We start from the raw sequence: 20,248 nt of genomic DNA, 5'->3' as shown, positions 1-20,248 counted from the left end.
TAGTCTGGCAAATAACAAGCACTGGTGCCATTGCCGTGTGAGCTTGGCGATACCTAGGACTGGCACTCAGCAAAGTAACAGTTTGGGTTGCTATGAAAGAGCAAGAATTTGTTTACTGTTGTGTTTTTAGTTGGGGCAAAGCTTGATAGTACTCTCACACATGTGTAATAAAACCCACATCACAAATTCAGTCAGAAATGCAATCTCTGGAGACTGTGATGTGAAAATATGGTGGGTGGGATCTTTCCCCTATTTTCCACATTTATTCTCTTTTCCTAAGCTATTCACTTCTCACAGTGTTCCAGATGAATGTTTCGAAGGCATATAGTACAAATACAATTGGATTTATCTTCTACAGTCTGTTATATGTAATATTTATATATACCATGGGTATTATACCAGAGGCTTAAACTGTGCTTATTTTGTGACTAGGGCTGCTGCCACTCTGCAGAATTAATGCAGTTTGACACCACTTTAACTGTCATGCCTCCATCCTTTGGCATCCTGGGGTTTGTGCTTTCTGCTTTGTTGTGGCATCAGAGCTCTCTGACAGGGCGAAATATCTCACAAACCTACAAATCCCAGAATTCTATAGCATTGAGCCATAGCAGTTAAAGCAGTGTCGAACTGCATTAATTCTGCAATGTAGATACAGCCTAAGTGTAATCTCCTTAAAATAATCCGAGGCACTTGGTCTAAAGGATGATTAAACAAACATTTTTATTACACCTTTAGAAATAAAACATAGAAAATGCTTGAACAATGGATACTTTGGGTTACATTCAGACAACTGTACAGTTCATGGCACACGTGGTGTTTTCTTCAATCATGTTCCCAAATTATGCTGAGGAGGAAGAGAAAGAAGAATGTAAATAAACAGTGAAGTGAGGGCGGGATTATTATAACTAAATATTTTACAAATATATTTTCATAAGTACATGTACTGTTGGCATAGTATTTCTACAACCTCAGCTAGCGCAGTAAATGTGCTTCAGCTATGTAAACACCTCCCAAATTCTTTGGCTCCACTACAGATTGGTGATGCCAAACTTTGGGTTGGACTGTTCATATTTTCTATATTTACATTGGCCTTGTTCTATTCTGTACCTAGAAGGAGACCTTTTATGATCTTTTAATCTGCCCTTTTTAAAAGAATTGAGTGAAGACTGTTGCAGTAATGTAAATAAACCATTTTAACAGGTGCCATACAGTTCCATCTCATTGTTCTGTGAATGCTTTTCTTGGATTCCTAGATAAAGAATGATGTCTTCAATGATAGCCATTATAGGCCCAGTACAAACAGGCCCTGAATGACGCCCTCATCACGTGCCAGGGTTTCCTCGGGACGGAGAGTCCACATGCCCCACAACCCTAGCACATGACTAGGGCACCATCGCTGCATAGCACTGTATAGACGGCACGCGTAGTGATGAAATCGCTGCTGCGCTGCATCCAAATGGAGCAGTGCAGCAGCGATGTGTTTGTGACATTGCAGGCTGCTTGCGGCAGCGTAAAAAGGAGACACTTTTTAGTGCTCCTTTTTTGCGGTGCAGCAGCACCACACAATTTGGTTGCTGCAGCACTGCTGCACAGCAATGAAAGGTGGCCCCAGCCTGGCCTTTGGGGTCCATTTGTACCACGCCAATAATTAGATAGTTCAATATTATTTAGCTCAGAGGAAATGGGAGAAACCATAGCTGAGACACAGCATATATCCTTTGCATGCAGAATATCCTAATTTCAGTACTTGGGCTCTATACTTTAAAAAACTAATGATAATCAGAGAGTAGGTAGTATGAAAGAACGTGTACATGGTAGTTAAAGCGGTGTAAAACTAGATTATTTCTGCAGTACGGATGCAGCCAAAGATTCTGATCTGGTATAAGGCAACTTTCTGTCAATAGTAGTTGGTGGCTTCCATGTTAGCAGATGGTAAATCCACTCTGAGCTTTAATGTGAACGGCAAATGAGCTGTCCTCAAAATATGTTGAGGATTTTGCATAATTATTTTCAAATTTAGATTAAATTTGGAATGGATTCATTCCTCACTGCCATGGAAGCCACCAGGTACCATTGCATGCTCTATTTGAACTAATAGAGCAGAAATTTTGCATGCATAAATCTGTACAATTGCTTTATGGAAAAGAACAATGTATTAAGGGACATTTTAGCTGGGGAAAACATCTTCAGAAAATAATGCACAAAAGATTTCCATTAGTTATGGGGTGTTTTGGGAATTGTCTCTCTCTTCAATCTTTTTAGTCATGGTGCTTTGGGAATAGACTATAATTTAAACAGGAAACTAAAACTAGGTGGGCCACAAATCTGCTTGTCAGGTCTCACCAACCTCTGCAGAATGTTAAGAAATGACCATGTTTCACTATTGCCTCTGTACCTTGGTGGGTTGCTTTAGCACATGGAACACACTTCCTTAAATGAGGAGTTAAAACTATGACCAGAACAATCAAGCCTCCAATACTAGCTGCCAGCACTCCAATGATTGTTCCAATGGAGTCTTCTATTCCAAACAGTCCTATGGAGAAATTCAGAATCATCAGAAATCTACCACATTCAATCTGAGTACATAAGTGAGACACAGCAACAAAAACTTTCAGTGCAACATGGCCAACAATGTTGAAAAGACAAATGTTAGCCTCAAAGACAGAAGCTCCTACTGTCATTTGGATCTTAAGTGCTGGGCACAATTTATCTCATTATTGGTGTGTGTGTGTGTGTGTCATAAAGCTTACTTAACCAGCAGACTTAGCCAGAATAGCCAGTGGGAGGGATGTTGGGAATTCCAGCAATCCCTACAAGACCACATGATGTTCAGATTTACTCATTCCTCCACAATTAAATACTTTGTATGCAAGCCAGTAGTGCGTAAGACTTCTGTTTGCTGTTGCATGCTTTCTTGGCCTGGAGGAGATCTGAAGATGTAATTTACAAAGCTCTATTGCTGACATGCAATATAACAATGAAATAGAATAGCTCCTCAGTTTGCAATTAACCTGCAAGATTGCTCATATACTGCACTTTCAGTCCAATTGGAAACAATGAAAGCAATAGATTACATGTGGTTACTGCATACAATTCCCTCGATTGCCATCTAACCTGCAATTTGAAATTAATAACATGGCAGCGACCTTGGGCAAATCACACACTCAGCCTCAGAAGAAAGCAAAGGCAAGCACCTTCTGAGCAAATCCTGCCAAAACAACCCATGATATGCTCACCTTTATGTTTCCATAAGTGGGAAATGACTTGAACAAGAACAGAGTTGTTGACCATTATTCAGAGCCTGACCTACACAATTTTGTGTGTTACAGACAGCAGAGCAGTTTTATGTCCTTTATCCACAGATTCAAGCATCCACGGCTTGAAATATTCTCAAAAAATATAAATTCCAAAAAAGCAAACTTTGATTTCACCATTTTATATAAGGGATACAATTTGGCTATGCCACTGTATTTAATGGGACTTGAATATCCATGGATTTTGGGATCCACAAGGGTCCCCAGCAGATACCAAGGGCCCATTGTATATTTACTGGACAACAAACTATGGGGCTCGACAGACGGCCAGAAAAGGGCAGTGAGATGCCGTCCCTTTTTACCCCTGACGGAGGTCACAGCAACCAAACGGTGTGGCCTCCGAGAGCCTTAAAAAGAACCTGCTCCTGGCGGGTTCTTTTTAGGGCATGCACGTGGCACCATTGGCATGCTCGCACACGCTGATGACATCCACACAGTGCAGTGCTGTTTGGGCACTACACCATGCAGACAATATCGTTGCATGCCCATCTGAACAGGGGCACACCAAGATGGTGTCGGTGGCACGTGGTAGGGCTCGGGAGCATGCAGACGCTCCGCTCTCCTGAGTCCTAAAATCGGCCCCAGTCTGTACCGGGCCTACATTTTGTTTTGTTTTGCTTTGGAATCTTCATTGATAATGTTACTTTAAAAATAGTTATGTACTTATTAAGAAATAAGAAAGTGAAATAACTCTTCTTATTGTCATCTGAGGAGAAACACTGTTGCCCAATTAATGTTGGAATTTTCTTCATTGATTTATATAGGCAATTCTCACATCCCTGTTGTCCCTACAGCCTCTTTAAAAGGTTTTTTTTTCTTACTAGGGACCAAGATAATTTCCCCCTAAGACCTCCCCAAATGACCTGATTTTTAGCCAAAAACTGATTTAAAAGCACACCAGGGGGGGTGTTGAAGCATGATTTCAAGCAAAGCAGGGTTCTTTTGGGCGGCTGCTCCTGGAGCTCTCTGAGAGTGTCAATTGGGAGTTTTCCCTCCAGGGAAGATTTATTTACTCCCTCACATTGGAGTATTAGTGTAAACTAGAGGCCATAAGAAATAAACTGAGTTCTTCTTCCTCTTCTTCCCCCACTAAAATATAAGAAGTATAGCCCACAGAGTTTTTTGTGGGTTTTTGGGGTTATGTGAACATGTCTGTGAAGAGCTGGCCTGCCCTTGCTTATTGATCTAGTACTATTCTTAAGTTCTCAAGAGGAAGGACACAAGAGCTAGAAGAGGCATCAGTAGTTGGCTTTTGCCTGAGCTTCCTGAGAAGGACAAGATTCCTACCCTCTGCTCCTCTCTTCCTCCCACTCCCTCAGTTGAATGAGTACAAACTACTCCTGCACTCTGAACTTTGTTAGCAGCAACTGAAGTAAGCTGAGGATAAAGAGGGAAGAGGGAGGAACAGAGAGAAACTGGAACAGTTAAAAAAAACTTGAATGAATTGGGACTTTCCTTGCCAAATTGAGACAGTTGAAGGATATGTGCATAGATTTAAGATTGCAAGCTTTACTTGGTGTAGCAGGTAAATGAATTATTTTCTATCAAGGATATAAAGGTAAAAGGTTAAGATAGTCTCTTGACATGAATGTCTAGTTATAACTGACTGTAGGAGGCAGTGCTCATCTCGGGTTATATACACCATTTCAATAAATCAATTGCAACTGAAAAGTTAAATATCAAGTTATATAAAATGTTTTCTTCAAAAATTGTGTTGATCCTGCCTTGTGCTCAATTTTTGGCTTTAAAAGAAATAGAAATAGGTTTGCTTGACTCAAAATTACCTCTACACCTTTAGCACTTCTTAGGAAGTTTCTTCCTTAAGGGCTTTGCTGAACTGGGGGGAAATTTTAGCCGAGGTGTATGTGCCTGGCAACCACCAGATGTCACCAAAGTTTAAAGTAGCAGCATTGCACTGATTTTACTCTACACTTCATTCATTCAGTGTTTAGGCTTAGCAGAAGTATGTGACAATATGATGGAAGAAGAACCTAAAAAAATTTGTCTTATAATAGTGTATTCCTCATGGTAGCAATAGCGTAAATGCCGTAATGCTATGCATCTGTACCTGGGAATGAGCCACACTGTAGCACTGGGAATTTTCAATGAATATGCATAGATCATGTTACAGATTGAATTAAAGTCAATTGGTTCTTAGCTTTGTGCTAGACTATTTTCAGATCAACATTTCTTAGGCAATGAAAAATATCTCCTTAGAAAAATGATAAACTTAGGCTATGACAATTAGTATTTTGGTATTCATTGAAAAGTGAACTTTCAGGACTTACAAGAAATACAACAGCACATCAATCTTTAATACTAATAGAATATCAAAATCAGGATTGTCCATGCCACGGTATTTTCAATTTCTATGAATGAATGTGAAACCTGGCCAGTGAAGAGAGCTGATAGGAAGAGAATCACCTCATAAGAAATGTGATGCTGGAAGAGAGTTATGTGGATACCATGGACTGCCAAAAGGACAATAAATAGGTCTGAGAGCAGATCACACTTGAACTCCTCCTAGTAGCTGAGATAAATAAACTTGAGATGGTCATTCTTGGGGTATGACTCATTAGAAAAAATGTAAAGCTGAAAGTTGTAGGACAAGAAGAAAAGTGCACACAGGTAGAGAGATTCAGTCATGGAGGCCATGGCTCTGACTTGCCATGGCCTGAGAAGGACATCTGAAAACAAGTCTCTCATTCATAGGTTCACCATAAATTGAAGTCAGTCTTAACAGCAATTATCAACAACAGCAAGGTAACTGTGTTCCTCAAGCAGCAAAATGTCTTGGTCCAGCTCTGCAATCATAGCAACTGAATTTAGTAGAAGTTTATTTTTATCTTCAATTTCTGCAAGTCATTTGAAATGACTAATGTTCCAACAAAACAATCACCTTTGTCACAAAAATTTTGCTTCAGAATCATATTAGAAATGGAACCAATATAGGAAGAGATCAGATAAATAAAACTAAAGAACAATGCACAAATATTATCATCTGAATGAAGAAAGAGTACTGAAAGCTAGAAGACAACTGAATTATTAAGCCACAGACAGATCCTTTCGTTGTCATTTGTATACTATGTTCTTAACTCTTAAACCAGCATCCAAAGCTACACATTTTGAAAGGATATATGCGCTTTGGAGCAAGTTCCCACATGCATGTGTAATTTTACATAACTAATAAAAAATAATTGGTGTTTCTATATTGTATTATGAGACAATAAATATGGTCAAGAGTACGTAATGAAGATTGAGTGACATGTTGAATGTTGGATGAAGAGAATTTGAATTTGGATGACGGTTGGGATAGAGTGGGAAGTGCTCTTGTAATGATTTAAATGTGAGGATAAGAGTGTCAAATAGGATTAAATTCTGGATAAAGATAGTGAAGAGAGGGAAGGGGAAAGACTAGGGACGCTATTACACGGAGGAGGCAAGCGTCGTGAAAATGTGATTAAAACATGGCATCTTTGGGTAATAACAGTAGTTTCCGTTATTACCGAAAGATGCGTCCATTACAGTTTACGCACAAGACACAAATAGGGTGTGATAATCTTCCCCCCAATTGCACTACTACCATGTTTTAATCACGTTTTCATGATGCTTGCCTGCCTCCCATGTGATAGAGTCCAATATGAAAGGAGATTGTATAGGTTAAGTTGAGATTTGTTAGTGATGTATTAAAATAAGGTAAAACTGCAATAATAAGTGTTTATGTGCTAGAGAATAAAGAGTGAAGTAACATCTTAGGTTGTACTTATTAAAATTATTTTTTGTTATTATTCATCATAACCATACTTATCATCTGGTCACTAGAGCTGGTGTTAGGGCTAAAGAACCCCCCCCCCAAAAAAAACCACACACTCTTACATCAAACTTACAGGAAAGAGATTCAGTGGAGACCCTGGCTGATAGTACATCCTAAGAAGACTGATAAGGACTTGAGTTGAGATTGTCATAGGTACTGGTTAGTTGTGTGATCATGGTGGGATCATCACACTGTGCATCATTTGTGGACTGTGGCCTCAGCACTCAAAATAATGATTGTATCATCACAGACTAATAATCTGTGGGACAGAAGTTTCGTATCACTTCCACATCATCTCCAGCACAGTACTTTTAAAGAGATGTGATTCACATCTTGGACTGAATGTCAAGTGATGACAAACCCAGTGGTATTCATATGTGGTGTGACCCTGCTTGGAATCAATCTGTGTTTGAAGGGCTGTATTTAACAAATATGGCAGGCAGGTAAATGCCCAATTTACTGGAAAAATCAGAAACATGTAATTGGCCTGAGGGGTTTTGTACACTTTAATTATACAGTCCCAAGCACTTCAGAATAGACTGAGCAACGCATAAAACACAGAAGTGTCTAAATAGCACAGATCTATACCACAAACTTAGACAATTTAATGATCATACTTTTCCCATGGAGATTGGAAGGAACTATGGTTCTGTGAGTGGAAATAAAGACATCTGATCAAGATTATTAGCAGCCTTACCAATTTCTTATTTCGCAGGAAAACAGTGTTCACTGATGGAAGCATCCATATGATATATTTAAAAAGTTGTGTGTGTGTGTGTGTGTGTGTGTGTGTGGAGAGAGAGAGAGAGAGAGAGAGAGAGAGAGAGAGTTGGCCAGCTGGCCAGTGTAATGGTTTCTGCATTGGACTATGACTCTGAAGACCAGGGACTGAATTCTCAGCTTGGCCATGTAAACCCACTGGGTGACCATGAACAAGTCACACTTTCTCAGTCACAGAAGATGGCAGTGGTAAACCCCCTCTGAAGAAACGTGCCAAGAAAACTCCATGATGGGGTTGCCTTAGGACTGCCATAAGTTGCAGATGACTTTAAAGCACACAACAATATTTATTAAGACTTGTGCATCAGTTGGCTTTTTTTTCTGAACAATATTAGGTACTGTTTTCTCAGTTAATGATCAGTTGTGGGCCAAATGGCTTTCTCTCCTTTCCCTTTTATTCTTGCAGAAACTGGTATAGAAAAGAAGCAAGCAAGCAAGTAAACAAACAATATTACCCATTGCTCTCTGGATCCTGAGCTTTGTGCCATCACCGGTCACTTCTTTCCCAGTAGAAAGAATCACCTGGCAGAAATAAGTGCCATGATCACTGGTGGTGACATTTATTATAGTCAAAGTTGCATCACCTTTAGATAAATTCCCTGTCATGAAGACTCGTGTGTTATTTGCCATGACAGTGACATTATTCTCCATGATGTCCCACTGCCCCTTTTCATCCTCCTTGTACCACTTCACCGTTACATTTTTCAAAGATGGGCTATGGGAACTGTGGAAGTGGCATCCAAGGACCACTGTTTCACCCTCTTTAGCTTTTTCTTTGCCTGGGCTCTGAGATACAAAAGTATACCATGGCTCTGGAGTCATTCTCTTTATACGAAGCACTACAGTGTGGGTAGTGACAGATGGAATACTTGAAACAGCTGTGTTCTTCTGTGTTGCATTTCCAGCACCAGCATAAATCACTGGAAAGGAAGAAAGAGAAGTGAATATTTTTGCAGTTTGCAAAAGATAACAATTCCTGTGGGAATGGTGAGATTTTTGTGAATGGTGAAAGTGATGACAGAACTTCCATTGATCTGCTTTTCACCCTATCTAATGTGAGGCCCAGCAGGATTTCTTTTCCCCCAAATGTCCCCCAAATTGGGATGCAAGGTGGCTTACAAAATAGAATCACAATAAAACACATAAGATTGGAAACACACAAAAAAGTTGAGATTAAAACAATATTAAACTAACAACAAAGTTAAAACAATTTAAAATATTACTTTAAAAGTATTTGTCATGGCCAGCCACAAGGAGGAATCAGAGGACGACGAAGAGGACTCGGCTCCTCAGGTACAGGAGGAACCTGAGGCTGTGCCAGGCCCCAGTTCTGCCCTGCCAGGTCAGCTCTGCTCTGCCAGCCCTAGTGGATTTGGCTCAGCCAGACCCTAGTTCTGTGGGATCTCCTCCAGTGGAGCCTGGGGCTCAGCAGTCCAGCTTTGCCCCAATAGAAGTGCCAGACTTGGGAGACATAGAGGAGCAGAGCACTGAGGTTCCTACCTTCAACCAGAGGAGATCAGAAAGGGTGTGCCTTCAGCATTCCAAGAGGCTTGCTGAGAAACACTCATTAGCCACTCAGCAGCTGTGATAAGGGAGCTAGATATAACACACCTGGCAGACGTTGAGCTCTCTTTACAGAGTCTATTTGTTCTCATTAGTGGACACTACTGGATCTGACTCCTGGCTTCCTAGACCTTTGACTGCCTTTGAATCCTTGACCTCGGACCAGACACTTTGACCAACTCTCTGGCACTCTTGACCTCGGACTGGGCTGGTAGTATTGCTCTCTGTAATCCTGAACTTTGAACTGGCTAGTGTCTTATTCTATTTGGATGTCGTTTGGCATTGTTGTTTGAGGAACTGCTTCTTGGCAGCTCGGCATGGTTTCCTTTTGCCGAGCAGGCTCTTATCAGCCGTGTGAGTGTGTGTTGGCAGCATTCCCGGACACTAATCATAAAACCAGTACCATTAAAATCCTCTTTAAAAAAGAAAAAAACACCAATCAGTTTCAAAAAACTTGCTGAGATAAAAAGGTCTTCATCTTTTGCTGAAGAGACAGCAAAGAAAGAGCCATCCTAGCCTCTACAGGAAGGAGTTCCAGAGTCTGGGAACATCTAAGGAGAAGGCCATCTCCAAAATATGCCTGTGAAGATGGTGGAATTGAGAGAGATCCCTCTCCCAATAATAATAATAATAATAATAATAATAATAATAATAATAATAAACATTTATTTATAGAGCATCTCAGCTCAGGCATGCTCGTCATTCAAATGGTCTTGACCTTAGCTGTATAGGGCTTAATGGGTGAAATGTAGTGAAATGTGGGCTTGACAAAGTAACTGTTACATGGATTTGTAATTGGTTGACTGGCCGAACACAAAGGTTGCTCAACAATGGCTCCTTTTCATCCTGGAGAGAAGTGACCAGTGGAGTCCCACAGCACTCTGTCCTGGGCCCAGTGCTAGTCAACATCTTTATCAGTGGATGACAGAATTGGGGGCATACTTATCAAATCTGCAGATGACACCACACTAGGAGAAGTAGCTAATACCCCAGAGAACAGGATCAAAATTCAAAATGACCTTAATAGATTAGAAAGCTGGGCCAAAGGTAACAAAATGAATTTCAACATGGAGAAATGTAAGGTACTGCACTTAGGGCAGAGAAATGAAATGCACAGATATAGGATGGGTGACACCTGGCTGAATGAGACTACATGTGAAAGGGATCTTGACAACAAGTTGAACATGAGTCAATGGTGCGATGCGGCAGCTAACATGGCCAATGCGATTTTAGGCTGCATCAATAGAAGCATAGTGACTAGATCAAGAGAAGTAATAGTGCCACTCTATTCTACTTTGGTCAAGCCACACCTGGAATACTGTGTCCAGTTCTGGGCACCACAATTTAAACAGGATGTGGAGAAACTGGAGCATGTCCAAAGGAGGGTGACTAAAATGGTGAAGGGTCTGGGAACCATGCCTATGAGGAATGACTTAGGGAACTGGGGATGTTTAGCCTGGAGAAGGTTAAGAGGTGATATGATAGCCCTGTTTAAATACAGTATTTGAAGGGATGTCATATTGAGGCGAGAACAAGCTTGTTTTCTGCTGCTCCAGAGACTAGGACCCGGAACAATGGATGCAAGCAACAGGAAAAGGGATTCCACCTCAACATTAGGAGGAACTTCCTGACAGTAAGGGCTGTTCAACAGTGGAACACACTACACTCTCTTGGAGTGTGGTGGAGTCTCCTTCCCTGGAGGTCTTTAAACAGAATCTGGATGGCCATCTGTCAGGGAATGCTTTGAGGGAGGGTTCCTGCATGTAGAATGGGGTTGGACTGGAAGGCCCTTGTGGTCTCTTCCAACTCTATGATTCTATGATTCTAGGTCATAACCAGCACTGAGGATTGTGCCCAAAAATAGACAACCAGCCAGTGGAGCTGTTGTAACATACATAACAATTAAGGAGCTTATTGCATTAACTTCAAAACTAGCTCCAGTGTCCTAGGCTGGAGCCAGGCCGCAGGATGGAGGCAGGGGTTATCACATGTTAAATTGCCACCTAATCACCACCCGCCATCAGCCCGGGTCCAAGCCAGGTCCCAGCCACACTCTGCCAACACCTTTTCAAACTCAGAAGCTGGATCCAATTTAAAAGTTAATGCAATAAGCTCCTAAATTTGCACATAGGTGGTTGTGATAATTCCATGCTTTTAAAAGAGTCTTCTAAAGTATATATGGTATGCAGAAATCCCTTGAGGCTGTTCTCTGTAGAGAATGCAAATGAAAATGGAAGGCTATTGTCTAATCTGCATCATAGAAGTAATACAGTTTGACATGGATTTACTGCCATGGCTCAATGCTATGGGATTCTAGGATTTGCTAGAGAGTTCTGGCACCCCACCAAACTACACATCCCAGGATTCCATAGCATTGGGGCATGACAGTTCAAACAGAGTCAAACTGCATTATTTCTGCAGTGCAGACTGGACCTATGTGATAGAAGAGATCTACAATCAGATCTTGCAGTTTAAGATAAAATTAAAACAGTTATGGGTGGGAATCATATCTGATTGGAGCAGCAACTTTGGGGATTTTGAGGCTCTCCAGACCACCCCAAAAGGATGGGCTGAAGGCACCCAGTTTTCCTCCAAAGGTAAGCCGCAGCAGCCAAACGGCATCCCTCTGGACCAAAAAGAAGACGGAAAAACCTGGTTCTTCTTGGCATGTGTGGACACCGTCATCAGTGTGCCACTGGCGCACTGTGACACATCCATGATGGAAGCACAGTGCCCAGAGGTGCGGACATGTCACCATGCTTGCATCATGCATGTGCGCCCTGTAAGGACAGCGCTGCATAAAGATGGTGCTGTCCATCCATGCTAGGGTTCTGGCGCTCTGGTGCTGCACGCTCCAGAACCCTAGAATTGGCCCCAGGCCGCTGCAAACCGGCGGTCTGTACTGGGCCTTCGTTGAGGGCGGGAATGAAACTCTCTGTCACACCTTAGTTTTTTGTGGGGTTTTTGGCTATGTGGCCATGTTCTAGAAGAGCTTTTTTTCCTGATGTTTCTATAGCATCTGTGGCTAGTATCTTCAGTGAATGCTGGCATGGACATAAGTGGAGTATATATATACATCGTGTGACCCTCTCTTCCACACCATTTTCTTGATCTGTCATCCTCTCTGAGATCATCAACCTTGCCATAGGTGAGGGGAGAATACAGTAGAACTAACTGCAGGCGGGTGGTCTTCAAAAAAGAATAGGAATGATGTATTTTTCATGTAGACAGGAACTTCTGTCTAGACATCCAGCTCTGTCCCTTTCACTATTTCATCTTCACAAATGGCTGAAGAAATAAAGGACTTTTGACAGGTGGCAAGTTGAAAGGAAGGCACAGACAAAAAAATTTAGCAATGATATCTGAGTCCTATACAGTTTCACTAATGAGGCACTTGATTATCTTTTCAACAAGGTTTAGTTAATAACAGAAGGACCATACTCAAGGATTTCTGTACATTAAATACATTAAAGTAAGAACTATTGAAATGGACACTACACCAGCCAAAGTGTTAATCTGATTGGTAAAACAATGTAAATCCAGGCAACAGCTGAATTTTCCTTATTTTGGAAAGCATATTAATATCTAGAAATAAGAGGATTGTGTATTCCACTGAATGGGAGAAAAAAAACCCACAGGGCAAGTGTTACTGGAGGTGCTGCTATTTATAGGTTTAGTTCTCATTAAAAAAATAAACAAAATAAATTCAAACCATGTTTTGTTATTCTGGACTATTTGGCAACACTTGCCAGCAACAGCTGCAACTTTTTATTCTCACCCTCCAATTAAAAAAAAATCCAAGATATATCAGATCAAAAAGCAAAAAGAATTCAGAGGGCACATGTTGTCTATTATTGTGGTTCATGCCGAGTATTTTGGCCATTCCCCAGTGATATGTACTGTGAGGCAGGCTGCAGTGTTTGCATGCCAGATGATTCTGAGATGGATGGTGGATTCTTTTATTCTCTTGTCCTGTCTGTCTGTCTGTCTGTCTGTCTGTCTATCTATCTATCTATCTATCTATCTATCTATCTATCTATCTATCTCTAATAACACCATGATTCTAAGAAAAATAACAACAAAAAATTCAGAAAGATAGTAATACAGCCCAACTTGAAAAAACCACACCTCCTGTAAAAAACAAATAACCATTCCAATGAAATCCAAGAAACTGCTATGTCCAGCGACAAACAGCCTCCCTAAAGACAGAAAACAGACCACTCACAGGAACAAGCGGACACAGAAGAGACAACAACTGCCAATAGCCAGAAGAAATGAAGAAGCTATAGTGTGAGAGCTCACAACTTTTTAATCTAGACCAGAAATAAGAGGATATTTTTTCCCACTGAATATCTCAATGAGGAAAAGTTGCAGTACAAGGAATGGAATAACAGTGACTTTAGACTACCAAACTATATTGTTATAGTGCTATTATTCCACTTTAACTAGTATGGCTGCCTCCTGTAGAATCCTGGGAATTGCACTTTAGGAAGGGACATTTAGAATGGATCCACAGCAATTTTTGACACCAGCAACAAAATGGCACTAAACAAACAAACAAAATACACTGCTGATCTGAAGACCATTTTGATTCAGCTAGAATGGCAGGACTGTGATATAAGTTCATTTGTGGTACTTGGGAAAAAAACCTCCTCGGACTTTGAATTATTTCATTTTAAGTACTGTAAATACTCATGGATAAGTCTAGAAATTTTAGTCAGAAAATTGACACAAAAAAACCTGGATCGACTTATCCACGGATCAGTGTAAATATTGTACTTTAACTCTTAAATGAACCATCCCCTAGTAAAAAAGCAAGGTTATAATCTGTCCTGGAAGCACTGACTCTGCTCTGTTCTCTTATCCATCCTGCCTTTAGTGTGAGCACAAAACAGTTATGCCTGCTGCAATTTTGGAAGTTCTTTGGCATTGTTTTCTTTTCCTTCATCCTTTAGATCCTTTGTTACACACCCCAAAGTTTTACCCTCGACTAGGCTTGCCATATCCCGCCTGTGGGCGGGACTTTCCTGGTTTTGGGTGGGGCCACATGGTCCCGCCCTGGTTTGGCCCCACCCCCAGGATTTCACCCGCCCCCGGGCTGAGGGGAGGATTCCCTCCCCGCTTGTGCCCCGCCCCCGTCGCCACAGCAGCGAGGGCGGGGCCAGGGTCGGGAGGGAAAGCCTCCCTGAGAGGAGGATTCCCTCCCCGCCTTAGCCCCGCCCCCATCACCGCAGCAGTGAGGCTCCTATTCAAATGTAGGACACAAAAAATGTGTCCTACATTTGAAAATTTTGTCCTACATTTGTCCCGGTTTGGAGGTCCTGACCTATGGCAACCCTACCCTCGACTTATCCACTGGTCATATCAAAAGCCATAGTTTTGGCCCTAAAACCTACCCTCGACTTATATATGAGGTTGACTTATAGTCAAGTATATACCGTATGTATCTTTTGACAGTGTTTGGATCTTGGGGTTCCATTACAATACCAGGTCTCAAGGTTGCTTCCCGCAGCAGAGAATAAAACTAATGTTTAAGCCTCATTTCCCTAGACCTTGTTTCTTAAATTGTAGACAATCCCACTCATGTATTCAAACATTGTATCAGGAAGATAGGGATTACATGGTCTGTCCCTTTCATTTGCCACAATTGTGTGAGAAAGGGCTTCATATCCATGTATACCTAATATATGGAGCTCCTCTGTGTGAGAATAAATACTGATCGGCTCAGAAACTCTACTGAAGACATGCTTAAGTACATGAATCCAAGCTTTTCTCATTCAGAGATGAATGGTTTAGCTGTAGGCACAAAGGTAATGGGGGCAAGGCTAGCTTGCATGCCCCCCACATGAAATGTACAAAGGAATCTACAAAGGGATATTATCTGAATCCACCCCCTAATATTAAAATATGATGTGACTCATACTGTGATCAAGATACATAAAGATCCAATCCCAGTTTCACTCTGTGTAATAGCTCCTTCATATATCCATGCACAATTTTTTTTTACTGCATTTTATTGTAGCTTTTCAAAGACAGCAAATATCTAAGCAAATCTATTTCAACACTGTGACCTTTTTAAAGACACGTGTTTACAAAATCCTTTGCCCTGAAGCAGATAATTGACATGCAGCCATCTTTGGTAGCCAGCAAAACAGGTGCAGTCACAAGAGAGGATGTTCTGAACAATGTGGAAAGGAGGAATTAAAGTCTCAGTAACACAACAGGGACCTTTCCCCCTTTGGCAATGGTATCCTTTGAATCATTGTTATATGCCTAGAGTGAATGCTTCTCCATAGTCATTGCATAATTGTTATCCTTATGATGTACTTTCCATAAATGTGTTGCTCATTTTTTTTAAAGAAAGACACTCCTTCAAATTATCACTTGGTATGTTCCTCCAGTTTAGGTGGATGACATCATTTATTTCCTTCAATTTCCCCAGTGTATCTGATATGTTGCAAATATTGCCATGTTGCATATAGTGAAGTGAGGCATGACTATGCAGTTCCCGATTACCATTGTTTAATTCACCAAACTATTTAGGGCTTTATAAGTCATAATCAACAATTTGAATAGAGCAGACTGTCCAACAAAGGATTTGGATTTCCCCTGTGGCCAAAGCTTATAAATAAATGGTGCTGTTATGTTCTGGACTTTTCCAAAAGGTAGTGTACTGAAATTGTTCACCTTACAGTTGTTCACACAGGATGTCATCACTGCATGGATGGCTGTACAATTGTGGATCAGTCCCAGGGGCAGAGCTTAGAAAAGTTTCTTATTAGATCACTATTTCCAGAATCCCTCCCATGTGAGCTTTAGTCCAAAAAAGTAACTTTTCGAAGCTCTTTCTTAGATATATGTGCCACCCAAGGATCTGGAAACAGTTCTGCTATTGTTGTACATTTAGAGTCTTCCGTTTCCTCTCTCTTAGATTTTTCAGCCTTATTGTTGTGATCCTATCTGTTATTCTCATATAAAATGTAATTTCTACATATATGGTGTTATTTTTCTCTGATTACAAGAAGATGTTGCTTATGACTTTCTTATATCATAATCAGCCTCAGTTCTGATTTGTCACAGTGAAATATTACCCCTTGTCATCTGAAATGTGATTTGTGTGTGTGTATTTAACTTCAGAAGATGCAGAGGGTTCGCATCTGTCACTCCACACCAACTCATCCCCTTGGGTCTTAATTGTAAAGGTCACAATACAGGACTTGCTTTTCATATTGCAGAAGGGTACTCGTTCACAGAATATCTATTGTCCTTACCTTTTAGACCAGAGTTCAAATCCCGCTGGGTGATTCTGGGCAAGTCACGCTCTCGCAGTCTCAGAGCATGGCAATGGCAAAACTTATCTGAAGAAACTTGCCAAGAAAACCCCATTATCTTAAAGTTTCCATAATGGAAATGGTATGTAGGCACACAACAACAATAGAAACAACCACTGCTAGTAGATCCTATATCACAAGAGAAAATGTAAATCTTCTCATTCTAGTCAAGGTACATGTTATCCAAGGCTAGCCATGTTATTCTCTCACAAGCCCCTTTCCCTTGGAATAAAAATTAAGGAGAATAAATTAATAAGTGATCTTTTGCTCTCTTTTTCTGAAGCCAAATTGAGGTGTCTTGAGATTGTCACCTCACCTGAGGTTATGATCAGCCCTATGAGAGCATCATGCAACTGTGAATACATTTGATCTTGTCTAATTTTGGGAGTTAAACAGTGTTGACCTGCTTAGTACTTGGACGAGAGACCACCTGGAAACATCAGGTATCTCCATATAGTCTTGGAAAGAATCCTTCCTGGAAACCTAGAAAGTGGCTACTATACACATGGAGCATTGGTCTGACTCAGTATAAGACAGATTACTGTGCTCCTATAAGATACAAAGGAAGATAGAGTTCCTGTGTTCCTACTTTTCAAGTGGCTAAGGGCTGGGATTTAAATGTTGTGCATTTTAAATTTAAAGGCTTGTATTTTGAACATGTTACATTTTAATTCATAACTATTTTAATTTTTTTAATTGTTTTTTAAATTTTATACTTATACTTTTTAATTTTGTATTGTTTTTAAATTTGCTGTTAGCCACTATGAGTCCCTATGTTGGGAGAAAGATGGGATATAAGAAAATAATAATAATAATAATAATAATAATAATAATAATAATAATAATGTTTCTTTCCTGTTGTACAGAGTAAGGCCCTTATCACACGAGGGTTTTTGCAACTCCAATCCGAAGCCATTCCGGGGCCAACCATGAGAATTCACGTTACAATCTAATAGATTATCACACGTGATTGCTTTCTATGGGGAGTCATTCCAAGACCGATCCTAAGTCAATACAAGGTCACTCCTGGTGTAGGTGAATTCGGTGAACTAGCAAAGTCACAAATCCTGTTTCAAGGTCAATTCGAATCCAATTAGAATTGGTCTTGGTGTGGAATGCAACTTTGCTTTGGTCCTGGGCAAACAGAGGAAGCAGGGAGGGATGTCAGCAAAAGAGGGGGGAAATAGAGGAAGCAGGGAGGGATGACAGCATTCAGAGCCCCACTGAACATGTGCAAGGGTGTCAATTCAAATCATTGAATCCATCTGGTGTGGTAATTTATTTTGCACTTGCTCCACTTTGGCTCAGGAATGACCACAATTTCGTTCTTCACGTGTGATAATTAATCACGTGAATTGCCTTGAATTTACTCTGCTTCCCCTTCCCTTTGGAATGGCTTTGGATTGGAGTTTCAATTTCACGTTTGATAAACTCCTAAGAAATGTTAGTACAGTAGATACAGCTTTTCCAAGCTGAACTGTCAAAAATCCCTTCATCTTCATAGGAATAGTGCTGGTTAGCCTTGGGTTGACAATCTACAAATCAATGAACAATACTAGCATAGTGTGTCCTTTTTAACCAATATAATTGTGTGGCAAATGATGACACAACATACTTTTGTGGTTTTTCTATATATTGATGGGAGGTTGTGGTGTGAAACAGGTAAAATGGTATCTATAACCATTTTGTCACAGCTGGTGAATCATACCAACAAACAACATTTTAAAAACAAACACCTAATGATACAAGAACTGTGGACAAATTTGCCCAGTTAAGTCATTTCTGTCTCTAAGTGAAAACACAACACTAATGTATAGTAGTCTCTTGTTTATAAGCTGCCTTGAGTCCCTATACTGGGAGGAAGGTGGGATATAAATAAACATAATGATAATAATAATCACCATCATTATCATATAAGAGACAAATTAAGTGAAGATGTTTAAAACGGCACAAAAGCATATTCCCTGTCTTGAGAATATTTGTTCATGAAAACCTGCCTTTTACACACATACACACAAACCACCCCCTCAAACCCAAACTCCAGAAGATATATAGGACTGGAGACATGTGAGGTGGAAAAAATTTAGTCTCTACCATAATGATTCCACAGAAAAACAAGATTTATAAGCCTACAAAATAACTTGCAGAATAATCAAGGCAGAGTCCATAACATTGCTCCATGTATGAAGCCATATCTTATCCATCACTGGAGCTTATTTACTTTCCGGCAATTAAGTATATATAGGATTATATCTTCTTTAGGCACAAGCAACAACTAGGAGGCAAAACACTGGAATTCTGGTGACTATCATGTCAAAATAAAGGAAAAGAATATTGATTATTCTGGTTACTTACCCAACCAGACAGAGATCAAAAGAGGGGACACCTCCCAGCCACAGAATTGCAAAGTCTGCTGCTTCATAGCTGAGTATGTCTACTCTCTCCTTTTCCCTTTTGCTCCTAACATATGGGCAAACAACAGAGAGGTGTCTCTGTGTGTTTGTGTTGTGACAGAACAGGAGCTCACATGCTGCCCAGTAAATGTCGCACTTACTTAGATTACCACAGCATTGACTTCACAGCTCACTGTCTGCTGCCTAGGGGGTTGCCACTTTTGGACTTTGACATTCCTCCAGAAAGAATTATCCCAGTGAGGGAAGCTGAAGCTTGCACAGAGGGACCATGAAAGAAGTCAAGGGGGCTTAGAATGGCACATTCTTTTAATAATTATTTCAACTGAACCCAGAATTTGCAGCCAATTACCAGATATTCAGATTATCATTGGCCTTCCTCCCTTACATCAGTTATGAAAGAAGACTGTACAAGACATAACAGCTTGAGTTCCCACTTATGTAGTGAAAATTGTGACCAATCTGCTCCTAAAATGACACCATGCATGTGGCACATGTCATTAACATCATCTCGACTGGACATAATCTGTTGTTATTGAATTGTATGATTTTCTGGAATTCTCAAAGCTCTTTAATTTGGACGAAAGATGAGATATACATATTTTGAAGTGCTTTAAATAATTATACACTACCTGTTTTGAATGCTTTTTTTTCATTCCCAGCAAGCAGATGATTGATTGATTCTCCCTTATCAAGAGAACTTTGGGTTTGTCCCACTGGAGCTTTTAAAATAGTCCTGGTAAATTTATGTGTTGACAAGGAATAGGAATAAATCAAGGATCATTGCCTTTGGGAAGAGTCAGAAATCAATCTTGGCCTACTCTGGAACATGTTTTCAAAGCCAGTACTCCAACAGTCCTTTTTGTTCACCACCAGGGTAGATGAAATCAGGGCAGGATTTTGGGGAATATGTCCAGAGCCCTACTCAGGAGAATGAGCAGAAAGACACAGAAAGGCACAGCTTGGGAGCTTACATTTTTAGGTAAGTTGAATACTGTCACATTACCATTGACATGGGTTAGACCCATAAGACTA

At 40.5% G+C, this 20,248-nt stretch overlaps 1 protein-coding gene across 1 annotated transcript; it reads right to left on the bottom strand.

Annotated features, from left to right (window-relative positions):
* Window positions 1-707: 707 nt before the first annotated feature.
* On the bottom strand, window positions 708-19,298 carry LOC121925037. The gene is made up of 4 exons (XM_042456743.1): window positions 19,158-19,298; window positions 8,364-8,828; window positions 2,396-2,533; window positions 708-844 (listed from the first exon to the last, which is right to left on the bottom strand). The coding sequence occupies exons 1-4, from the start codon at window positions 19,222-19,224 to the stop codon at window positions 840-842; spliced, it is 675 nt and encodes a 224-aa protein (XP_042312677.1). The 5' UTR covers window positions 19,225-19,298; the 3' UTR covers window positions 708-839.
* Between the last annotated feature and the right edge of the window lie 950 nt (window positions 19,299-20,248).

Source organism: Sceloporus undulatus, chromosome 3 (genome assembly GCF_019175285.1).
Source record: "Sceloporus undulatus isolate JIND9_A2432 ecotype Alabama chromosome 3, SceUnd_v1.1, whole genome shotgun sequence".
Lineage (NCBI taxonomy): Eukaryota > Metazoa > Chordata > Lepidosauria > Squamata > Phrynosomatidae > Sceloporus > Sceloporus undulatus.
The sequence above is the reverse complement of the archived record's forward strand: the minus strand, read 5'-3'. Positions and strand labels throughout refer to the sequence as shown.

Excerpts from the sequence above, each read along its gene's own strand:
- LOC121925037 (XM_042456743.1), bottom strand. The coding sequence starts at position 19,224 with ATGAAGCAGCAGACTTTGCAATTCTGTGGCTGGGAGGTGTCCCCTCTT. Across the intron at positions 8,829-19,157 it reads TTTGATCTCTGTCTGGTTGG|TGATTTATGCTGGTGCTGGA; the intron begins GTAAGTAACCAG and ends CTTCCTTTCCAG. Across the intron at positions 2,534-8,363 it reads CAGGATCCAGAGAGCAATGG|GACTGTTTGGAATAGAAGAC; the intron begins GTAATATTGTTT and ends ATTTCTCCATAG.